Source organism: Pinus tabuliformis, chromosome 4_2, assembly GCF_031772625.1.
Source record: "Pinus tabuliformis cultivar Carrire ecotype Pingquan chromosome 4_2, CPIR1, whole genome shotgun sequence".
NCBI lineage: Eukaryota > Viridiplantae > Streptophyta > Pinopsida > Pinales > Pinaceae > Pinus > Pinus tabuliformis.
The window spans coordinates 459,678,189-459,701,925 of record NC_142304.1 but is presented as its reverse complement, the minus strand read 5'-3'; the positions used below and the strand labels follow the sequence as shown (position 1 = coordinate 459,701,925).

Here is a 23,737-nt window from a genome sequence, read left to right as displayed (position 1 = left end):
TTAGAAATAGCTTGGATGTGGATGTGAAGATCATATGTACATCAGTGCAGAAGGAGGTGAATCTGAGTATCTTTTAACAACAAGAAGAGAAAGAAATGACCAAACCTTCCACATAAAGATACAGGTTAACAAGACAAATATTGATGCTCTGTTTGACTCATGATCATAGGAAAATATCATTGCAGAAGAGTTGTTCAACAAATTGGGATTGGAAGTTCATGATCATCCAAGCCCATATTCATTGGGATAAGTAAATAAGGATGAAAAGTTAAAGGTAAAAAAACAATGCAAAATTATATTTGCTATCAATGTTGATTTTATTGATGAAGTAGAACTAGATGTAGTTCCCCTTGATGTGTGTGGAGTGGTGTTTGGAAGTCCCTACATGTACATGCAAGATGCAATATTGATGTAGAGAGCCAACCAGCATCGACTCGTCAAGGATGGAAAATCATTCGTCATCAATGTGCACTAAGGCAAGTCAAAAATTTCGCTGGTAAGTGCCAACCAAGCCAAGAAATTGATCAGTTCCAGTAAGAAGTATGTTTTATTGTTTTAGAGAAAAGAAGTCCATAAAAGAGTCAATAAGAGGCAAGTCATCCCTAGAGGGATTTACTAAGAAACATAAACAATAACTAGAAGAGTTTCTACAAGCATACATGCATGTGATCCAAGAGCCTAAAGGATTACCACCCAAGAGGGAATTGGAGCATGAGAGCTAGCTATTGCCAAACATTGGGTTGCACTGATAGTCTATTATAGAAGCAAGTGAGGTTAAGAGACAATTGCAGTAGTTGTTGGAACAAGGTGCCATTCAACCTAGTACATCACCATGTGGGTCACCCATCATCATCATACCAAAGAAGGATGTGAATTGGTGGATGTGTATTGTGGTGCTAAATAAAATCACACTCTAAAAAAGGTAACCCGTACCTAGAATAGATGATCTATTTAATTAGTTGCAGTATGCAAAATACCTCACCAAGTTGGCCTTAAAGTTTAGATATCACTACGTTTGAGTCAAATAAGAAGATATCTAGAAGACACCTTTGAAACAAGACAAGGTTTGCATGAGTGGTTAGTTATGCCATTTGGCCTATGTAATGCATTAGTTACATTTATGAGGATAATGAATGATATATTGTGCCCTTTATGGATTCTTTTGTTATTATTTATTTGGATGGTATATTGACATCAATGTTTCTCGGGAGGAGTACATCTCACGTTTGACGCATGTGTTGGAGACATTAAAGAATCACTAGCTGCTAGAAAAACTCAAAAAGTGTGAGTTTGCACAGTAGTATTTGGTGTATCTAGGGTATGTGATAGGTGGGTGAGAGATGAAAATAGATCTTGCCAAGATGGAGGCCATCTTGAAATGGTTGATTCCTACTAATTCCTTTGAGGTTAGGAGTTTCGTCAGGGCAACATAGAACCTGAGGAAATTCATAGCCTCATTTTTAGTGGTAACAACACCACTCCACACCATTACAACAAGTGGCAAGAGTTTCCAATGGGGAAAGGGTCAGTAAAGGGCCTTTGAGGAACTAAATAAGAAGATAAGCCAAGCACCAATTTTGGCATTACCAAACTTGCATCAACCCTTTGAAGTGGAGACATATGCGAGTGGGTATGTCATGGGAACGGTCTTGATGTAGGGATGAAGGCATGTGTGATGCCATTCTGAAGTATTTCATGGGTCTATTCTTGACTACCCTACCTACGATAAGGAGCTTTATTCCCTAGTGCAAGTTGTGAAGAAGTAGAAGCACTCTCTGATGGGGAGGGGGATAGTAATCCACACAGAACACCAACGATTATAGTACCTACAAGCCCAAAGTAAGTTACAACAAACCAAGCATTACAAGTTGGTCGAGTTTCTACAACAGTTTCATTTGGTGATCGCTACAAGAAGGGAAACACAAAAAGTTGGCCAACATGCTTTCAAGGCCACCCACATTGAAGATCAAAACTTTAGTAACAATGATGCACATGGATACATTCACCCATGACACATACAAAGAGGCTTATTTAGAGGATAAGGACTTCAAGGAGGTGTTTCAACAGTTGCAGAGTCAATAGTCATGTGCACGATGGTGACAACATGTTCAATGCCATCTCTAAGATGGGTTACTCTATAGGTTGGATAAGTTATGTGTTCTTAAAGGTGAGTGATTACATTTGATCAGAGAGGCTCACACCTCCAAGGTTGTAGGGAACTTTGGTGTAGGGAAGACAATGTCCAGCTTATAGAAATGTGTGTATTAGCCCAAGATGCAAAAATAGGTAGCTAGGTTCATAAAATGATGCTTGATTTTTTGTACGAGCAAGCCTAGTAACAAGAAACAAGGTCTATATCATCCCTTAATTGTACCCACTCATCCTTGAGAAATCATTTATTTGGAGTTTTTGGGAGGTTTACCAACAACCAATAAGGGACATGACTACGTGTTCATGGTAGTTGATAGGTTCAACAAGCTGTGTGTTTTGATTCCATGTGAAAATATTGTCAGTGAGAAAGAAGTAACAACTTGCTCTTTGGAAAGGTCTGTTTATCTTTTTGGACTACATTGTGGGAGAAGATGGACACGAAGTTAAAGAGGTTTACAATATTCCATCCACAAATAGATAAACAGACATAAGTAGTCAACAGGACTTTGGTGTAGCTTTTGAGGGGTTACAATCGAAAGAATATGAAGACCTGTGATGGAAATATGGTATATATAACACTCTTATAACATAACAGTCTTCACTTCTACTCATAAGTCCCCATTTGAAACTTGTTTTGGATATTTAACACCTTCATCTTTGGATATTACATATGGGAAACAAGAAGGAGTGAGGGAGGATCTTACAGGGGATGCCTTGAAGACTAAAATTTTGTTGAAAAGATAAGGCAAATCCATATGTAAGTACAAGATACAATAAAAAAGTCACAAGAAAAATATAAGCCCATTTATGGTCAACACAGAATAGAGAAATCTTTCAAGGTGGGAGGTAGAGGATGGTTATAATTGAACAAAGAAAGGCTACAAGGTCCTGGTAATAAAATAAAGGCTTTGCAATATGGTCCCTTTGAGATACTGGAAAAAGTGGGAGATAAAACCTATAGACTCAGTCTACCCCCATATATATGCATTAACTCCATTGTGAATGTAAATAATCTGAAACTCTATGATCCTTCCATGCTAGATTAAGAAGAGGACATATCTTACCTTCGACGGAGGATTTGGGACCAAATGGTCAAGCAGAGTTGACATAAGATGCAATTTTGCAAAAGAGGACCAGAACTACAAGACATGGGCAACATGACCATTATCATATTGGGTTCAAAGGAAAACTTCCAGGCAAGGCTAAATGGTATACCTGAGAAGGTGGAGACAAAATTACCTCACGTAATTTAGTACAAGATTTTGGGGAACAAAAGCCTCCAAAAATGGAGAGGTGTGATTTAGATTGGATCATTATATTATTTTTCATCCATATCAATGCTTTTAGAGTGAAAGAGTGGATGAATCAACTCACAAGACCATTTTTACTAACGAGTCCCAGTTTGGAAAATTAGGATCTGAAACTTCCAAGAGAATTATGAGGCATCAAATAACATTTTTTAGGGGTAAAAAATTGTCTCTTTATTGTAGCACCTTCTTTTCTTTCTTATTCTACACACAAAGAAGTTTCCAACGGTTCAAGAATCAACTCAATTAGAGGCTGTATGCAAAAGTTATGTCACTAGGAAGTTGACCTTCCTATTTTGGCCACCATAATTCTAGAGGATGCCACGTCAGCCCCCATTATTCATGGAAAAGGGGCTATCCATGTGATCATGATGAAGAGTAATTTACAGAGTCCATATTGCAATTATGGTTAGGAGTTGAAGGAGTCGAACCTAACCACTAGTATGCTATCAATTTGTGTTAAAGCTGAGCCACTAGGAAGAAAAATGGTTCCATTCTTTTTGAGTGTATCTTGTTTCATAGATGATGATGTGGATGGCTACCAAATTTGAAGTGATAGTCTACAATTAGACTAATGGTTCACTTAAAAACCAACCAGCTCCGCGTTAAACATATTTTATACGTGTATTTCTTCCCAAGGGTCCCACTAAGCTGACCAATCACCGTCGGTCCCACTTTGACTTCTTACTCCCTGACGGCTTCAATCTCCATCGTTGATCTGGCTCCTTCAAATCCAATAGTTATCGTACCATCTCGTGTGAATTCTTGCATGACCGATATCAAGTTGAGAGCGTGCGAGAAAAGTGGTTTTCCCGTGCAACATGTCACCAACTTAGGTTAATCGCGTAATTTGGAGAAATATCATTTCCCATTTATTTTCCACGCGATATACCACTTACTACTTTCCCATACTACTCACGTGTTTAATACAGAACCTTTAGTAAATGTGCTTAATAATATTTAGCGCCTAATCTCAATATTAACCCTTAACGCTAATTGACTGTAATTAACAATAAACATATAAATGGAAATAATACCCGGATAGGGTACAAAATGCCGATATGCAAATTCAAGAGAAACTCTACACCAGGAATAATACACAACACCACACTTAATAAATTATTCAATAATATAGAAATTACAGTCTTGGCCCTCTCGGCTCGATTACAACAATTTTTCTGACCTTTGTTTCCTCGCAAACCCTATCTCTCTCTCAATCTTTCGCTTACTTCCTCTCCTATTCCATTCCCTCTATCATTACATTTTTTCCTTTCTTTTATGGATCATATCCTATCCTAACAACAATGACACTCAATCTCTATTTTTATTAGCTCAACTATCAAATCCCTATTCTCAAGCTCTGATACACACCTATCCTAACACTTATCTCATGTTCTAAAAATAATACAATGATTTAATTATTACAATAATTGAGATAAAGATTAATTCGAGAGATCCAACCCTCTCTACTATACTGATTTTGACCACTCGGGTCAATAAAATCCATCTCTTGTTAGCCACAACATGTGAACATACAATCACATTGCTGGATAAGTTCGGATGCTCATGCATCAGACTCCCGGGGAAGAAAAGAATCATTCATTAAATTGTCAGGATTGACTCTGTACTTTTGTAATTTTGTTGTTGTTAACCAACTAGCATCCTCTATTGGTTGTCCCTTCCATTTGACTAAATACTTAAAATAAACTTTTCCTCTGGTTCTTTTAGTTACTCTTTTCTCCAGAACAGTTTCCACCTCTTTCTTGACTGTTTTAGGCATTTATTCTTCCTAATGTATAGTTTGTTCTTCCTCTTCTATAGATTCATTCTGTATCTCTGTCTCAGTCTTCTTGTATGGGTACAAATCTACAACATTAAAGATAGGTGATATTCCAATCCCTTCTGGAAACTCAATTTCATACGCATTGGTTGAAAACTTCCTCACAATTCTGCATGGCCCTATCTTTTTCATCTTTAGTTTATTATAAGTTCCAACAGGAAACCTTTCTTTCCTTAAGTGTACCATCACTAGATCACCCACTTGGAATTATTTTTCCTTTTGCTTCATATCAACTCTCTGTTTGTATTTTCCACTGCTTTCCTGCAATCTGTCATTGACATCTTCTTGTAGTCTCTACAGTTGCTCTACAAACTCTTTATCCTTTGCACTTCTTATCTCCTGTTTGCTCAAATTTCTGAGCTCATACACACCTCTTGGATTCATTCCAAAAACAATCTGAAATGGACTCATCCCAATACTTCGGTTTGGAGTGTCATTATAAGCAAATTAAGCTTGAGCAAGTGCTAAATCTCACTGGTTAGGATTTTGATACACTAAACTTCTCAATATGTTTCCCAAGATTCTGTTTACCACTTCGGTTTGTCCATCTGCTTGACGGTGATATGTTGAACTGAAACTAAGCTTGGCACCTAGTTTCTTCCAAAGAGTTCTCCAGAAATGCTCAACAAACTTTGTATTCCTACCAGACACAATACGTATAGGCAATCCATGTAACCTTGCAACTTCTGAAAAAAAAACATATTAGTAATATGTGTTGCATCACTAGTCTTTTTACATGCAATGAAATGTGTCATTTCAGAAAATCTATCTACCACAACATAAATGGAATCATTTCCTCTTTGAGTTCTAGGTAATCCCAAAACAAAATCCATACTAACTACATCCCATAGTCGGTTTGGTATTGTTAATGGCTGGTACAATCCTGTATTTTGGCTTCTCCCTTAGCATGCTGACATATCCTGCACTTTTCAACAAATCTCTTAACATCAATTTGCATCTTTGGCCAATAGTTAAAAGCATTTACCTGAGCCAAGGTTTTGTCTTGTCCAAAGTGTCAAGATAACCCTCCACTGTGTTTCTCCTTGATTATGTTTTCCCTCATAGAACATTTGGGAATGCACAGTTTGTTACCTTTAAACAGTAAACCTCCTTGGATAAGATAATCTAACCACTGGCTTCTATTATGAGCTGCTGGATTTTGTACAACTGCATAAATATTCTTAAATTCTACATCATCTTTATACATATCAACCATTTCTTCAAATCCTACAACACCAATTCTTAATTCTTGCACCACGAAATTTACCCTGCTTAGAGCATCAACAACTTTGTTCAACTTACCACTTGTATGTTTTATTACAAAAGTGAAACTTTGTAAAAACTCTACCCACTTGGCATGCTTTTGGTTTAATTTTGGTTGGTTGTTTATGAATTGTAATGCATGATTATCATAATACAATACAAACTCTTTTGGTAGTAAATAATGTCTCCATTTTTTTAAAGCTTGCACAATAACATAAAATTCTTTATCATAAGAAGAATATTTCTTCTTAGCTTCATTTAGTTTCTCACTAAAGTATGCTATTGGTCTCTATTCTTGACTTAAAACTGCTCCAATTGCAACTCCACTAGCATCAGTTTCAACTTGAAAAACTTTTCCAAAATCAGGCAAAGCTAAAACTAGTTTTCTGTAATTTTCTTCTTCAGCAACTTAAAATTTCGGTCTGCTGCTTCTATCCACTTGAATGGTTGATTAGTCTCTTTGATTGTTTCAATAATTGGTGCACAAATCTGACTAAAACTTCTGATAAATTTTCTATAAAAACTTGCAAGACCATGAAAGCTTCTTACCTCAAATATGTTTCTTGGAATAGGCAATTCCAAATTGCTTGACTTTCTCTGGATCCATTTTCAGACCTTCTTTAGAAACTACAAACCCCAAATAGATTAATTTTTCTTTCATGAAACTACATTTCTTCAGATTTATCAACAATTTATCTTTCTGCAGAGTTCTTAGAACCAGTTTAAGATGCTCCGGATGTTCTTCTTTGCTTCGACTGAAAACTAAAATATCATCAAGATAAAAAATGACAAACTTGCTTGCATATTCTTTTAAGACTTCATTCATCAACCTCATGAATGTGCTAGGTGCATTAGTGAGTCCAAAAGGCATCACTAACCACTCATATAACCCACTGTTTGTTTTAAATGCAATCTTCCATTCATCTCCTTCTCTAATCCTTATTTGATGATATCCACTTTTCAGGTCTATCTTAGTAAAATACTTTGACCCACTTAAACAATCCATCAAATCATCCATGCGTGGTAAAGGAAAACGATACCTGATTGTGATTTTGTTGATGGCTCTGGAGTCTGTGCACATGTGCCACTCACCTCCTTTCTTTGGACTGAGTACTATTGGTACAACACATGGACTAAGACTCTCTCTGATTAATCCCTTGTCCAACAACTCCTGCACTTGTCTCCCAACTTCTGCATTCTCTTGAGGAGTCAATCTATATGCTGCTTTGTTTGGCAAACTTTCTCCAGGTATCAGGTCAATGTGATGACTAATACTCCTGATTGGTGGCAATGCATTTGGCAACTCATCCACAATAATATCAGCAAAATCATTCAATAGAGTTTTGATTTCTTCAGGTAAATCATCCAAGTTTGTAGAAGTCAAAATTACCTTAGGTCTCCCTATGACAGCAAAATGCATTTCTTCACCTTTTCCAACTTCTTGCAACAACTCCTTTCCACTGATCGACATAACACTATTTCCATTTGTTCCTTTGTCAGCTTCAACTTTTAATGGCAACAATGTATGCTTCACTCCATTCTTCTCCAAGGTATAGGTGTTTATTCTCCCATCATGAATGTATTTTCTATCAAACTGCGAAGGTCTTTCGAGCAATACATGGCATACATCCATTGGAATTACATCACACAATACCACATCCTTATAAGTACCAATCTGGATTTTTACTTTGCATTGTTCTGTCACAATAAGCTGATGTCCTTTTTGCAACCATGATACTTTGTAAGGAGTAGGGTGTACTGTTTTTACTAATCCTAACGTGTCCACCATTTCTGTAGAAAACAGGTTATCAGTGCTTCCACTGTCAATTATCACTTTACAACATTTTCCTTTGGAATTGCATGTAGTTCTGAATAAATTCTTTCTCTGAGCTGGTTCTCTTGTCTCTTTTTCTGCTTTGAGCAATATCCTTTTCAATAACAAAGATTCTCCTACTTCAGGTGATTCTTCCTTATTTGCAATTTGAGGTTTTTCTTCCTTTGCCTCAGCCACATTCACATTCCGCTGATTTGTTGCTTTATTATGAGGACAATCCCATGATCCATGTCCCCATTCTCCACATGTATAACACCGAATTTCTCTTCCTCGACCTCTTCCTTTGGGTGCAAATCTTCCTCTACTAAAGTCTCCTCTCTGTGGTGGTCTACTACTTGAACCTCCTGCTTCACCCTGAGGGTGCTGAAATCTTGATCTGGTAGTTCCTCTACCTCTTGCTGAACTTTTCCCTCTGTTCCTCTGATTTTGTTTTCTCAACATCTTCTCCTCTGCTTTCAAAGCTGCTTGATAGGCATCTTCAATTGTCTTCAGACTCAGCAAGCTGATTTCATCTTGTATGTCATATCTCAAACCATTGATGTATCTAGCTACCTTTTCTACGTCATCCTCTGCATGTCCTGCTCTAATGCTCAACTTATAAAATTCTTCTGTATATTCTTTGACAGTCAGTCCTTTTTGTCTCAAATTTTGCAATTGTCTGAAAAGATTTAACTGATAATCTTTTGGCATAAATTTAGCTTTCAATATACTCACCATTTTATCCCATTGTTTGATCTTGGGCTTCCCCTTTCTTGCTTTGGATGTTTGTAGTTCATCCCACCAGATAGCTGCATGACCCTTCAATCTGGTAACTGCAAATTTCACCTTCTTTTTATCATCAACCTCCTCATAGTCGAAATACTTGTCCAATGAAATGATCCAGTCCATCAACTCTTCTACATTGAGATTCCCGTCATACAAAGGTATTTCCACCTTTGGTCTTCCACTTGCTTTAGCCAATATCTTGAGAACTTTGGTAGCTTCACTTTCATCCTCTTCTTCTTCCTCAGAAGATTCCTCTGCAGCACTGACATCTCCTTCATCAGGTGCTCTCCTTTGAGTAGTTTCCATTGTCTCCATCCTTGTACGCAAGTTTCGAATCTCTTCCAGCAGAATTGCATTCACTACAGGTCTCCCCCGACCTATGCCAGCTCCTCTCCTAGTGGCATGTTTACTATAGCAGACTTAATCCTTGAACTCCAATACCAAATGATGTGGATGACTACCAAATTTGAAGTGATAGTCTACAATTAGACTAATGGTTCACTTAAAAGCCAACCAGCTGCGTGTTAAACATATTTTATACGTGTATTTCCTCTCGAGGGTCCCGCTAAGCTGACCAATCACTGCCAGTCCCACTTTGACTTCTTACTCCTTGAGCGCTTCAATCTCCACCATTGATCTGGCTCCTTTAGATCCAACGGTTATCACACCATCTCGCGTGAATTCTTGCATAACTGATGTCAAGTTAAGAGCGCGCGAGAAAAGTGGTTTTCCCGTGCGACGTGTCACCAACTTAGGTTAATTGCGCAATTTGGAGAAATACCATTTCCCATTTATTTTCCACGCAATATACCACTTACTGCTTTCCAATACTACTCACGTGTTTACTACAAAACCTTTAATAAATGTTCTTAATAAGATTTAGCGTCTAATCTCGGTATTAACCCTTAATACTAATTGACTGTAATTAACAATAAACATATAAATGGAAATAATACCCGATTAGGGTACAAAATTCCGATACGCAGATTCAAGAGAAACTCTACACCATGAATAATACGCAACACCACACTTAATCAATTATTCAATAATATAGAAATTACAGAGTCTTAGCCCTCTCGACTTGATTACAACAATTTGTTTGACCTCTGTTTCCTCGCAAACCCTATCTCTCTCTCAATCTTTCACTTACTTCCTCTCCTATTCCATTCCCTCTATAATTACATTTTTTCCTTTCTTTTATGGATCAAATCCTATCCTAAAAACATTGACACTCAATCTCTATTTTTATCAGCTCAACTATTAAATCCCTATTCTCAAGCTATGATACACACCTATCCTAATACTTATCTCTTGTTCTAAAAATAATATAATGATTTAATTATTACAATAATTGAGATAAAGATCAATTTGAGAGATCCAACCCTCTCTACTAGACTGATTTTGACCACTCAAGTCAACAAAATCCATCTATTGTTAGCCACAACATGTGAACATACAATCACATTGTTGGCTAAGTCCGGATGCTCCTGCATGAGATGAGTAAAGTAGCCAAGAGGAATAGGAAGAGAGCACACAGAAAGGATTTATACACTGTAATAGCCCACGAGCCACAACCCATACTTCTTTGTTCTCGTAACTATTTTCTATTTGGAGAAAGAGAGCAGAGCAATCCCACCTTCCAACTGAGTTTTCTCTCAAAAGGGTTTCCCACGATATATTTCGCGTCAAATGATTTATGAGTCTTTATTTCATTGTTTTCAAAATTTTGCATAATTATAATTTACATGCATAAGCAATAAACAATAATTTACAAATCCAGAAATCTAAAAAGAAATAAACCCTTATAATGTAGATTTCAAAATTTTAAGTATAATTTATCGATCTATTGTGATGAATTGTCTAGTGGAATATCCACGATAATTTATGGATCATAATTAATTGTTTTTCCTTAATTATTTCTCCCACTACTATGCAATGTAATTAAGAAAACAATTATTTTGAAATAATTCCAATTATTTTGTTTAGCACTTACCTATGTACTATAATGTAAATTTACAAAGTGCTTACTCTCATTGTTTTACATTGCAATATAGAATATCTACAAATTCCATATGAGGAATATACATGTTCATGTCCATTACACCAAAGTTCATTATGTCACTTGTTGGAATTGAACCTCCACCTAAAATAAACCCCATTGACAAGATAACTCCATTGACAAGATATTATATATATATATATATATATATATATATATATATATATATTAAAAAAGTTACACATATAATCTAATTCCTTTTTTTTTCTCAATTACATCTAAATACTTTAATATGTATGAAAAAAAGTCTCTTAATATAACAAGCTACATAGTAGCCAACACCTCTACTTAGTTTGAATATAGCTAAATTAAAATTAAGAATGATGAAGATTTGACAAAATAGAAGCCTATATAAGTGGATGCAAACCAGAAACAACAACTAGTAGAAGAAAAAGAGGTAAAAAATGAATACAAGAGATTAGAAGAAAAAGGGGTTATAATTAATTATACATAGTCAAAATCTATGATGATGTCATATATCTTTTTAAGATTAGAAATAAATAGTTAGGAATATTAATTTATAATTTTAAAAAGAACCCTTCACAAGTCATGGTCAGTAAAAAAAATGTTATTTGAGATTAACTTGGAACATTATATATATGTAACGAAAGAACCAAAGAGAAGTAGAAAAAATATTTGTAAATACTTTCCTTCTGCTTTTTTTGTCATTAGCTTTATAACAAAAAGGAAATTGCATTATAGTTTTGATTTTTTTAATATATTATAAAATAAGGGAGTTGTCTTGTCTTTAGTGCGGCTTTTTGGACTTTCCGGAATCTGACAGAAAAATTTGAGGTAAAATCTTGATTTGTGTTATTTAAACTGGTTTTTTTTACTATATATATGGATTCAATACCTGAAAAACTCCTAGGGCACTTCGATTCTGGGGTAACCCATCAAGCTTGTGATTTCAAAAAATTCCTGCGGGATTTTAGAGAAATTAGACCCCAAAAAGTCTCACCAAAGAAAACTTGTAAAATAACTTCCTATACTTTTATCCTTTACATTTTAAAAATGAAAATTCACCCCAAATCACTACTTGCTATAATTTTTAGTATTTACAAATTAAAATGTCATTAACCATTTTTAAACTAGGTTTGTTTTCCATTATATCATTTCTTTTAATATATTATAAAAGTAACTACCTATATTTTTATCCTTCACATTTTAAAACACCATATTTCCATTAAAAGAATCTTTATCTTTAAAATTAAATTATCTTTGAATTAATTTTTTAAAATTATAATTATTAGTTAATTTTTTATTAATTATAGTTATTGTGAATTATTATAAAATATTTGATGATATCTTTCAATCACATCATCAATACTTATTTGATTATTCATAACATTATATAGTCAATTTTAAAACTTTCCAATTCATCACTCATCAAATAAAAATGATAATGTCCTAGTTAAGCGACAACATTTTTTACCGTTTTCCATGAAACTGCTAAATCACAATTCCACATAAGGCTCAAGTATATAATTATTTGAAAATTAAACTACAATCTGCTTACTCATAATTAAATAAACAATGCTTAGGTCAGAAGGTCAGAATGTTGACATCGCTGGTGCAATAATCTTGTCACTCTGCAACTTTTATATGTGTTGAACAAACTTATCTAGACTTTTTGCATTTGTGTTGCTTATCAGTTTGGTGCATTAACTAAGAAGTAATTATGTACATATTTAAATCAAGATTTGAAAGTACACAATTAAAGATTGCACTGTACATGTGAATGATGAAATAGAGTTTGATTGTAGAGTACAATCATTACACAATAAAAAAAAGTGAATCAATGAACCAATGGAAATTAAAATAAATAAATTGAAACATTATTAAAAAATAACAAAAATTAATTTTTAATGTTAAACTTTGGATAATAATAGTATTTTTTTTTAGAACTAATATATAATAATCAAATTAAAAACTAAATACAATATATCCTCCTTACTACAAGTATAATAACAAACATTAAATAGAAAAAAAACACAAATTTTCTCAAAAACTAATTTTTTTTTTTAACCAAAACGGTTATGATATTATTGATTTGAAAATTCTTGGATCCAATCCCAAGCGGCTCCAATTACATTACACACTTCTCCCTATTGTTGTTTTAAATCTGCTTGATTTTCAAGGCATATGTATAGTGCTTTCGCTGTTTACAATAAGGAGTCCTTTCATCAAAGAGCTGCCTTTGTTTGCCAGCTGATCCGCTTCCCCGTTTGACTTTCTAAGGATATGATAAAACTTACATGTATCAAAGTCTAAAAGAACTCTCTTCAACCTGTCCAGAATTTTGTTTAGGTTGGCATTTATAAAGGGGTTTCCCATCTTCAGGCTCTTTATTATTAGCTCTGAATCTCCAAACACTTGGAGATCCTTAACTCCTTTGTCTCTTGCAATGTTGCATGCTTTTAGTAGCCCAAGAATCTCTGCTTGGTTGTTAGATTTCTGGCCGAGTCCCCAGCTGAAGCAGTCTTTTGCAATCCCATCTGTGGAGTATATGACTCCCCCTGCACCTGCACTTCCTGGGTTACCTTTAAATGCTCCGTCAAAGAAAATAGTGGTTAAATTTTGTGTCCACCACCATAGTTGGAATTTGTCATCTTCTTCTCTTATGCGCCATTCTTGCTTTGCCTTTTTTGGAGATAGTAGCTGCTTGTGTTGGTAGGGCTCTAGCGCACCAAGCCATCTTTTTTCTTCAGGCAGTAATAGAGGGTCTTCTTTAAAATACTGTTGCTGAGCTACTTCCAGTAGGAAAGATTTAGCTTTTGCTGCTACTTGCAATGGAGTGTGCCTTATCTCTCTGAAAATCTGCTGATTTCGAGCTAACCAGAGCTGCCAGCATACATACTTTGGGGTAGCTGTCCATATTTTTTTCCAGAATGATTTGGAGGGGGATGCTCTGAGGGTAGGTTCTATTCCAGTTGGCATATAAATCTGCAACAGAGGTTTTTGAAGGAAAAGTAATCTGAAAATTTTGTAAGATAATGCTCCATACCTGTTTTGCAAAATTGCATTCCAAAAAAAGATGCTGAGCTGTTTCTGAGTTGCTGTTGCAAAGTGCACATCTGTGGGGTCCTGCTATATTCCCTTTTGCCAAGTTGTCACCTGTTAAGAGTTTGTTATGAGCCAGGGTCCAAAAAAAGAAGTTCACTTTCGGAAGGGCTAATGGATCCCAGACATTCTTCCAAAAGACCGAATTTTCATTGTTGTTTTTTGAGGCTTGCACTGCTCTATATCCTGCTGTTGTTGTATAGACTCCGGACTGGCCCCAACCCCATTTGTCTTTCATGGTTCTGTTGGTGGGCACTGCTTCCTCCAACAAGTCTTCAAGCATAGTTTGTTGGTGTGTTAACCTCTCTGGAACTCCTTGGAAGTCTCATCCTGCCCAATCCCCACGCTGATCCCACTTTGACAAATCGAATATAGTATTAACTCCTGCCTGCTTCAGCCAATCCCTGAGATCAGCTATGTCCTCATTGTCCCTCAAGGGTTCTTTCCCCATAATTCTGTCATTCCCCACATGGGTGCGCTTGCCATTGCCCGGGATCTTGTAGATATGTTTGATGAAGAACTTACTGCTCCTGCAGCAAAGTTTCCAGACCTGCGTGCTATTGGCTGTATTTGCATTCTGGAGATTGCTAAGGGTTTTGTTGGGACTGTATTTGGATCTCAGCAATTCACTGACCGGATGTGTGGGTTCATGGATCAGCTTCCAAAGGATCTTTCCTCCCAATGCTAAATTTATGAGAGTTGGGTCTCTGATTTGCAGCCCTCCATCTGCCTTTGTTTTTTTAACCACGTCCCGTTTCACCAAATGAATTTTATTTTCATTTCCCTTTCCTCCCTGCCATAGGAAGTCTCTGAGCAATTTGGAAATTTGCTCTGTCACATTTCTTGGAGCTAGGAGGAACACTGCCTGGTAGATTGGTAGTGTTGAGAGCACTGCTTTGATTAAAATTACCTTTCCTCCCTTCGTCAGCCAGTGACCTCCCCACGCTGCAATTTTAGCTTTGATTTTCGAAATTATTTCGCTCCAGAGTGATCTTTTATTTGTTCCTGATGTGATGGGGAGGCCCAGATACCTGAATTTGTCCCAGTTTACCTATCGTTTGAATCCCAGAAGCGTGGTTATATCTGATAGCTCCCTCTGCTCTATATTCCAGCTATACACTTCAGTTTTATTTTCATTTATTAACGCCCCTGAAACTCTGCAATATTTTTTGAGGGTTGCGTTTATGGCTCTGGCGATTCTTGTGGTAGCTCCGCCTAAAAGAATTGTATCGTCAGCAAATAACGCATGATTCTGGGCTTCAGCTCCATGGAATGGCTTAAGGCCCGGGATGGTGCCTCTTGATTTTTCCTCAGCAAGTTTTCGACTGAGTGATTCCGCCATTAAGATGTACAGGGACGGGGAGAGGGGGCATCCCTGTCTGATGCCCCTCTGAGTTTGAAAGAAGTTCGTGGGGCGGCCATTGACTAACGGGGCGATCCAGGGATTTCCTATGCAGGCTTTAATTAGATTTATGAATTGATGCGAAAAACCAAAAGCCAGCAGGACCTTGCAGAGGAATGAACGGTCCACTCTGTCAAAGGCGCTTGCCATATCTAACTTGACCAACATGCCTTTTTCATTCCGCTGCTTGCTGGAATGTATGATCTCTTGGACCTGTATTACATTGTCTATAATATTTCTGCCTTCCACGAATCCGCCTTGAGAAGGTGAGATCAATTTTTTTAGCAGCGGCTTAATCCTGTTAGCGATCAATTTTGCCAGGATTTTGTATGAGGCATTACACAACGATATCAGCCTGAACCTTGCGAATGTCTCCGGGTTGATCTCTTTGGGGATTAGAGCGAGATATGTAGAATTTATTCCTCCGCCTACCTTAGCCTTTCTCATGAATCCGCTTATCATTTTGCATAGGTCGGCTTTTATGATGTGCCAACACGCCTTGTAGAAATGGACTGTAAATCCATCAGGTCCAGGAGCCTTATCTGCGTCCATGGACCAGATGACTTTAATAATTTCCTCCTCCGAGGCTGGCCTGCAGAGGACTACATTTTCTTCAGGGCTAATCAGTGTGGGAATATTAGTCGTAAAGTCAGCAATTTCTTCATCATTGCTGTGGTTTTCTTTCCTATAAAGGTTCCTGAAGTAGTTTTCCGCAGCTTCCTTGATCTGATTATAACTTTTGCATACACTGCCCTCTGGAGTTTTGATCTCTGCTATGTGATTCCTGGTCAATCTCGCTCTGTATTGACGGTGGAAGTAGGAGGTGTTTCTGTCTCCAGCCTTCAACCACAAGCTCCTGGATTTTAATCGCCAGTATTCTTCCTCCTTTCTGAAGGTTTGGTGTGCAGAACATTGAGCTTTCGTTTCTTTCTCCAACAGATCTGTAGTTATATCTTTATTTTCCATTTCTGTTTGCAAATTTTGTAATGCCTGGACTGACTCCTTTCTTTGCTCAGTAGGAGTGTATTCTGGCTTCTTTATCCAATTCTTCAACGCATGTTTAGTTGCCTTTAGCTTTTGCTCCCAGACATAACTAGGAGATCCCATAAATGATTTGTCCCAGGCTGCCTTTACTGTCTCTTCAAAGCCTTTCTTCTCAATCCATAGGGGGCTGAATCGGAAAGGTATGGGTCCTAGGTCTTCTTCATCTTCCAGGAGGAGCTGGATGGGTTTATGGTCCGAGGCCAGTTTGGGCAAAATTTTAGTGGTTATTATTTTTTTGTTCATCATTATGGAGCTTTGAACCATGAATCTGTCTAACTGAGCTGAGATGTGATCCGTTCCCACCCTATTATTGGACCATGTGTAGATGCCTCTAATGGGGTTGAAGTCCAGCAAGTCCCAACGCTGGAAGAGATCCTCCACCTCATCTAGCATGGGGTCTCTGTTATTTGTCCCTCCCCTCTTTTCTTTTTCTTTCATAATAATGTTTAGATCCCCTGCTATGATAATGTTGCTGGGGGAACTCTGTTCTAGAAATGTTGATAAAGAGTTCCAGCATTCTCTCTTTTCATGGTAAGAAACAAGTACGTAGAGATTAAAAAGGGAGATAGATAGCTTACTTGTTTTGTGCATCAATTCAGTTTGGATCCAGTGCTGAGTTTCCTTGTGATTTTCCAGCTGAAAAAGGTCATCATTCCAGAGTGTTGCCAGCCCTCCAGATGTACCCCTTGAGCTGACTGCTTTGCCTGCTTTTTTGTTCCACTTTGATCTGCTGATCTCTAGAAGGGCATGCCCTTCTATTTTGGTCTCTTGGAGCATGAGGATATTTGAGGGCTCCGCTTTCATAAGATCCTTGACTGCCTCTATTTTAGAGGGGTTCCCCAGACCTCTGCAATTCCAAGAGACGAGATTCATTATTTGCTTGAGGGGGTGTTACACTAAAAAATGTCACCATGACTATTTACAGTTAGTATGGCTCAATCAACAGTCATGCTACCCTCTTAGGCAAGTCTTATGCCTCTGCTCTCCATGTCAAACTCCAAAAAAGAGAGAAAGTCTTGTATAAATGTATTTATCTCTGGGGACGCAGGTTCTCTCAACCTTACCTGCGGGGACGCTCCCAATGTTCACAAAAGCTGCGTCCAAAGACGCACTGTATGTAAAGGGACAGGTGCGTCCCCCTGTAAAGGTTAGAATGCGCAAGTTTCATCTTTAAAAAGTTACTTGTGGTCGTTTCTAGAGCATTCTAGAAGGTTCTTCGACGTGTATTGGGCGCCTCCAGATGGTTCATGCACTCCTATCAAAGAGGAACTTATCCCATCAATAAGGGAGCTATCCCACCCAAAGAGGGGATTATCCCATTGATGGTGGACCTGATTAACCTCCTCTTGAGCACTATAAATACAGGCATTGGGCCAGAAGGAGGAGAGGTTGAAAGCTATACATTTCTAAGGGTAAATGCTGCAGGAATTAGGACTCCCATTTAGAAGCTTGTGAGGAGAGATTGCCATCTTTGCTTGTTCTATTTGGAAGTGGGTGAGCTTTGTCAAAGTAAAGGAAGACTCTTGTGGACCCTGGAAGGAGCTTGCACAACACCAAGGCTCAGGTTGTAATGGTTCCTTTTGATTACCTTTAATGCAAATTGGTCCATTCTTCTCAATAACTTGTTGTTTATGAGTTATTTCATGTACTCCTTGGTCTATATGTTGAATATGCTTTGTTTTATGTTATAATCAGGTGCTATTTAATTGTTTGACTGTTGGTGATTGCAGGTTTTGGACAAAAGGAGGAGCTCATCCAGATCAACAAAGCTTGGACTTCTACAACAGCGTTTGGACAAAGGTAAGAACAAAACACTTGATTTCTCATATTATAATGCATGTTTAGAGAAGGATAGTTCTAGTTTGTCTTGTTTGTCACTAGAGAGTCTTAGACTTCTAGGAAGGTCGGTTGTGTCCGCACTATTGACTGATTCCGTGTGACAAATTGGCGACTCCGCTGGGGATTCCATTGATGAGAAAAGTCTTTTCCTTTATGTGAACTTTGCTTTGAGAAAATTGGTTTATTTTTCTGGTTTTGGCTCTGTGATTCTGTCTCTGGGTGGGTTAGCTTAGGATTAGTTTTATTTTGGTTTTTCTTGAGTTTTTCAGTAGGACGCACCCTCTGAGTGCTGCACAGTGCGTCCCTGGACGCACTTTTGCTGTGTGCACAGAGCGGGCCCGCACCTGTGCTAACGGGTTGCCTGCGTCCCCTGCCAAAATTTGAGAAAATTCCATTTTTTACACTTTTTGCTCTTAGATTTTGCTTTTTCTTAGTTTTTACTGCCCAGATCCATTAGTCTCCTATCAAAGATCTTCACCTAAGCTTGTTTCATTGGTATTCTTGCTTTAAGCTTTCATCAATTGGGTGTTTTGAGTCTCTTTTTTGAGAAATTCTTAATTTGATTTCCTTTGGTCATTACTTGGAGGTTTCTCTCAGCCTTTTCACAATTTTGCATCTTTTTGCTTTTGTTTTTGCAAAAAAATTTCCCCCTCATTCGCCGGGGGGGGCTAAATTGTGTATGAGTGTTAATCGCCTTTGAGTGTTTTTATGTTTTGATCTTTGGAACTCTCACCCAATTTTCTCGACTTGCACTTGATTGGTTCTTAGATCACATTAGAATCATCTTGTGTTTGAGAATTCTTTTACATAGATCACATTTGCATAATTAGAATTCTCATTTTCAGAATATGAATGAAAAATGTGCATAGATTACATTTGCATACTTTTCAAGTGAATTGTGCTTAGATTACCATTGCATAGTTTACATTCTGAAAAATCAATCGTAGATTTAGATCAGCTTTCTTTGATTTGAATTTACACAAAATAAAAAATAAAAAATGGTTTGGAATTGATTTGCATTAGTTTTTCTTGATAAAATTAGTGCATTAGAGAATTTGTTATATTTTCTCTTAGTGATCAATTTTTTGCATTGTTGGAAGTGAATGGAAACTCTCTCCTTACTTTAGTTAGGATTCATCGAATTGAAAAGATTACATTATCATATTCGATTGCATTCAGTTGAGTCGGGTCATAACACCATTGGTTTCATATCCATTTACCCATTTGAGTAATAACAGCCTTAATAACATAGCGCTTAATTAAAATTCATCTAGTAATTTTTACATTTCTAGGGCTCTGAAACACCAACATAGCTTAGGCTAGTGTCTTGGAGTAGGAGAGTAATTAACTCTCCAAGACAACAAAACCAAACAAGTAGCTCATCTTGTGGTAGGATAAATCCAACTGTTTCATTTGTACTCTGGGAAAGCTCCTCTTAAAGGAGAAGCACGAGCTCGTGTCCGAACCAGTGAGGGGATCAATCCTCCCTCGTTGGGAACGACGCCAGACACGCACGTATTACAAACGGTAAACCTCGGATTAACCATTGTCGAGGAGCCAGGGGTCACTTGTCGGTAAACCTTGGATTATTGTCAAGGAGCCGGCAAGGGGATTGAGCTTGATACTCTGCCCTTGCGTGTTGTCGGAGTGTAGACTGTTCCCCCAGGTGCATTTGTTGCTGTTGGTAACCTTAGTGACCATTATCTTAGGATTCTACCCAAGGTGACGGTGGAGGGAAGATCCCACTGTACCTGGAGCAGACGTCGGCTATACTCACTTGGATTTTCTGGGGGGTTCACTTCACTCGAGACGGTTAAAGTGGAGGAACTTGGTCCAGTCTATTCATTAAGCAGGTTGTCGGGGTAACTGTTCCACCCACTATTTCTGTACTGGATTCTGCGAGGTTGGGCTTCATCACCAACTAGTGTTTTCGGTCCGGAGAGCTTACTGTTTGTGTGTGGTTTGACTCCTAGATTTGATAGCGCGTGTTAATTTGTTTGTTTTTACTTTTAGAGACCATAGGTGTGAATTGTGAATTTTAATTGTTAGGTGTGAATTGTGAATTGTTAATTTTAGTTTTAAAATTGTTAATAAAATTCACTGAAGTTGAATATAATGGCAAATGTTCCGGAATTTATCAACCTAGGAACCCCTCCTAATGAGAATCCTAGTACTTTTCCTTACTTTGGAAATGTTGGTCCTCCTTATATGGCTACTTTGTCATTACCTAGATTTACAATAGGTTTACCGATATGGTTATTTTCAACTTCGTTGGCCCAAAATACTCAAATTGTTCCACCTCAACCGGATGCTTCACCTCAACAGAGTTCACCATCTCAACATCACCAACCTTCTGTTGACCCTTTACCCTCTTCGCCTAATTTTTCTTCCTCCATTTCTTCCTCTTCGCCTGGTAAAAGCCTTGATGCTCGTAACCAGGAGTCTAAGAAGAAGAAGAAAGGGAAGAAGAAGAAGAAGAAGAAGAAGCAATCTAAGAAAGAAGTCAACCAACCAACCACGGCTGTAAGTGTTAGTTGTGTTGAGGAAAATTCCGACATGCATCGTAAACCCAAATACCCTTGCAGGCTTTGTAAGGGTGACCACTTCCTTGTCAATTGTCCTAGCATTCCAAAGGTCTTGGAAGTATGGTCAGAAAAATCTCATCAACTTTCCATTGATCCATCAACCAGTGATAGTCAGGTTCCTGGGAAAAAGGGTAAAGTTAGGTTTCCTTGTAAGTTATGCAAAGGGAGTCATCAAACTCACATTTGCCCTCACATGGATGAAGCCTCAACTTTGTTGGAAAACCTTACTGTCCCACAGCAATAATTTCCAACTGGTTACCGTAAACTTTCTCCCAACCTACCGTCAACTGACGGAGTAATTGATCTAAATTCAAATACAGTCGATCACACTCTTCCATTGGAGAGTGAAACTCATGTCACTCAGGTTGATGATCTGTTAGTTGATCAAGTGGTCGATTCAATTTCACATTCAGTCGATCCCACTTTCCCTTTAGAAAGTGAACTTCATACCGCTCAGGTTCTTCTTGTTACATCAGATTCTTCTATGCCGGGGGGCATTTCACCTATTTCTACAGAACCCCCTCCAAGCACTGAGGTCTTTTCCTTTGATTGGAATAGACTGACAGAACCTCGTCTTCCTTCCTCCATCCCTTTCCAAATCATTGTCAAGGCTGGTGGTAGGGACATACATCGTACTCAGGTAGATGAAGGTGCTTCTGTTAGTATTTTATCCTCAACTGTTTGGAGAGCTTTGGGTTCCCCTCAGCTTGCGCCTATTACGCAAAATCTGAAAGCTTTTAACAGAACCATCAGTGAACCTTTAGGGATCCTTCCTAAGTTTTCTATTACCTTGGAAGGTAAAACTGTTTATATTGATCTTATGGTAGTTCTAGGTCCCTTGGATTTCAATTTACTCCTTGGGCGAGACTATGTTTATGCAATGAAAGCTGTCGTATCGACACTCTTTCGCGTGATGTCTTTCCCTCACAATGGCAGTATTGTGACTGTAGACCAGCTTTCGTTCCCTAGTCTTTTTTCGACTACCAATAATATGACACCCCTAAATGTTCCTGATCCTAAAGTGGTATCTACCCTGCCACGGGTTAATTATGTGACAACTAGTCCCATGTTTTCAGTTACCGATGTAAGTGAGCCTCTCACTGTTGATTTAGATCCGGTAATTGACATGGAAAACTCTATGGGATTATTTGAACACGATGTTCTTATCCCTTTTGAGTCCCTTGACATGTGTTCCTTCCAGAGAAGTGTTCTTCCTTCTGATGAAGACCTTTTGGAAGCCATGATCAAGGTGTGTCCATTGACATGTCTTTCTTCCAGTTGGAAGCCATGATCAGTGTGTGTGAGGATAGTTTCTTCTAGTCTCAACCTCATTAAAAAATGAAACTGGAAGTCATGAGCATAGTTCGTTGTCTTGTGTCAAGCTCATTAAAAAATGAAACAAGGAGTTGTGAGGATAGTTCCTTTTCCTGAGTCAACCTCGTTAAAAAATGAATTAGGTGCGAGGATAGTTTGTTCCTCTCTCAACCTCGTTAAAAAATGAAATTGGATGTTACGAGGAAAGTTCCTTTTACTGTGTCGACCTCGTTAAAAAATGAATCAGTGAGTATGAGGAAAGTTCCTTTTACTGTGTCAACCTCGTTAAAAAATGAATCAGTGTGTGCGAGGATCGTTTATTCCTGTATCAACCTCGTTAAAAAATGAAACAGGCCAATATGAGGATAGTTCTTTTACTGAGTCAACCTCATTAAAAAATGAATTAGGTAGATTATAGAAAGTAGGGTTTTGAGGATAGTTCCTGTTACTGAGTCAACCTCGTTAAAAAATGAATCAGGTTTGAGGATAGTTCCTGTTACTAAGTCAACCTCGTTAAAAAATGAATCAGGTATGAGGATAGTTCTTTTCTTGTGTCAACCTCCTTAAAAATGAAACAACTCCCTTTTCAAGTTAAATATTGAAAGTAAACCTTCATTTCATCCAGCCGGTTGAATGCAATGAAGCCTGGGGGCATGTGAACATTTTGAGCATAGTTCCTTGTCTTGTGTCAAGCTCGTTAAAAAATGAAACAAGGGTAGGTTAAGTAGGTAGATTGTAGAGAGTAGTCATGAGCATAGTTCCTTGTCTTGTGTCAAGCTCATTAAAAAATGAATCAAGGATTTTAGAGCATAGTTCCTTGTCTTGTGTCAAGCTCGTTAAAAAATGAATCAAGGTTTTTAGACTAAAGTTTTTGTTAGGTAGATTGTAGAGAGTAGTTATAAGCATAGTTCCTTGTCTTGTGTCAAGCTCACTAAAAAATGAAACAACTCCCACAAGTCTTTCCAAGATCTTGAAAGTAAAGCTTCATTCCATCCACCTCATTGAATGCAATGAAGCTTGGGGGGCATGTACCTCGTTTTGCGTCATTATGCTGGGGGCATGTGAACTTATAGCAAGCATAGTTTTTCGTTTCAAGCTTGCGTAAACATGAAACCGAATCTGAGCATAGTTCTTTTCCTGTGTCAAGCTCGTTAAAAAATGAAACAAATCCTCCTCTACTTGAGTCGAGAGTTTGACTAGATCTTAAATGTTAAGTTGTATATTTAGGTTAGTTATTTCAGTTTTTCACGTAATTTTAGGTCAGGTCTTTC

At 37.7% G+C, this 23,737-nt stretch overlaps 1 protein-coding gene across 1 annotated transcript; it reads right to left on the bottom strand.

The window, feature by feature from the left end:
- Positions 1–13,355: 13,355 nt before the first annotated feature.
- Positions 13,356–14,733, bottom strand: LOC149169942 (uncharacterized). The gene is made up of 3 exons (XM_089425392.1): positions 14,628–14,733; positions 14,227–14,336; positions 13,356–14,063 (listed from the first exon to the last, which is right to left on the bottom strand). Exons 1-3 carry the CDS (start codon positions 14,731–14,733, stop codon positions 13,356–13,358), a joined length of 924 nt encoding a protein of 307 aa, XP_089281518.1.
- Between the last annotated feature and the right edge of the window lie 9,004 nt (positions 14,734–23,737).

Bases quoted from the DNA above. Each gene is read 5' to 3' on its own strand.
- LOC149169942 (XM_089425392.1), bottom strand. From the start codon at position 14,733: ATGGGGAAAGAACCCTTGAGGGACAATGAGGACATAGCTGATCTCAGG. The intron at 14,337-14,627 runs GTGGGGATTGGG...AACTCTTAACAG, and splicing joins TTTGTCAAAGTGGGATCAGC to GTGACAACTTGGCAAAAGGG. The intron at 14,064-14,226 runs GTATGGAGCATT...GTATGCTGGCAG, and splicing joins AATGCAATTTTGCAAAACAG to CTCTGGTTAGCTCGAAATCA.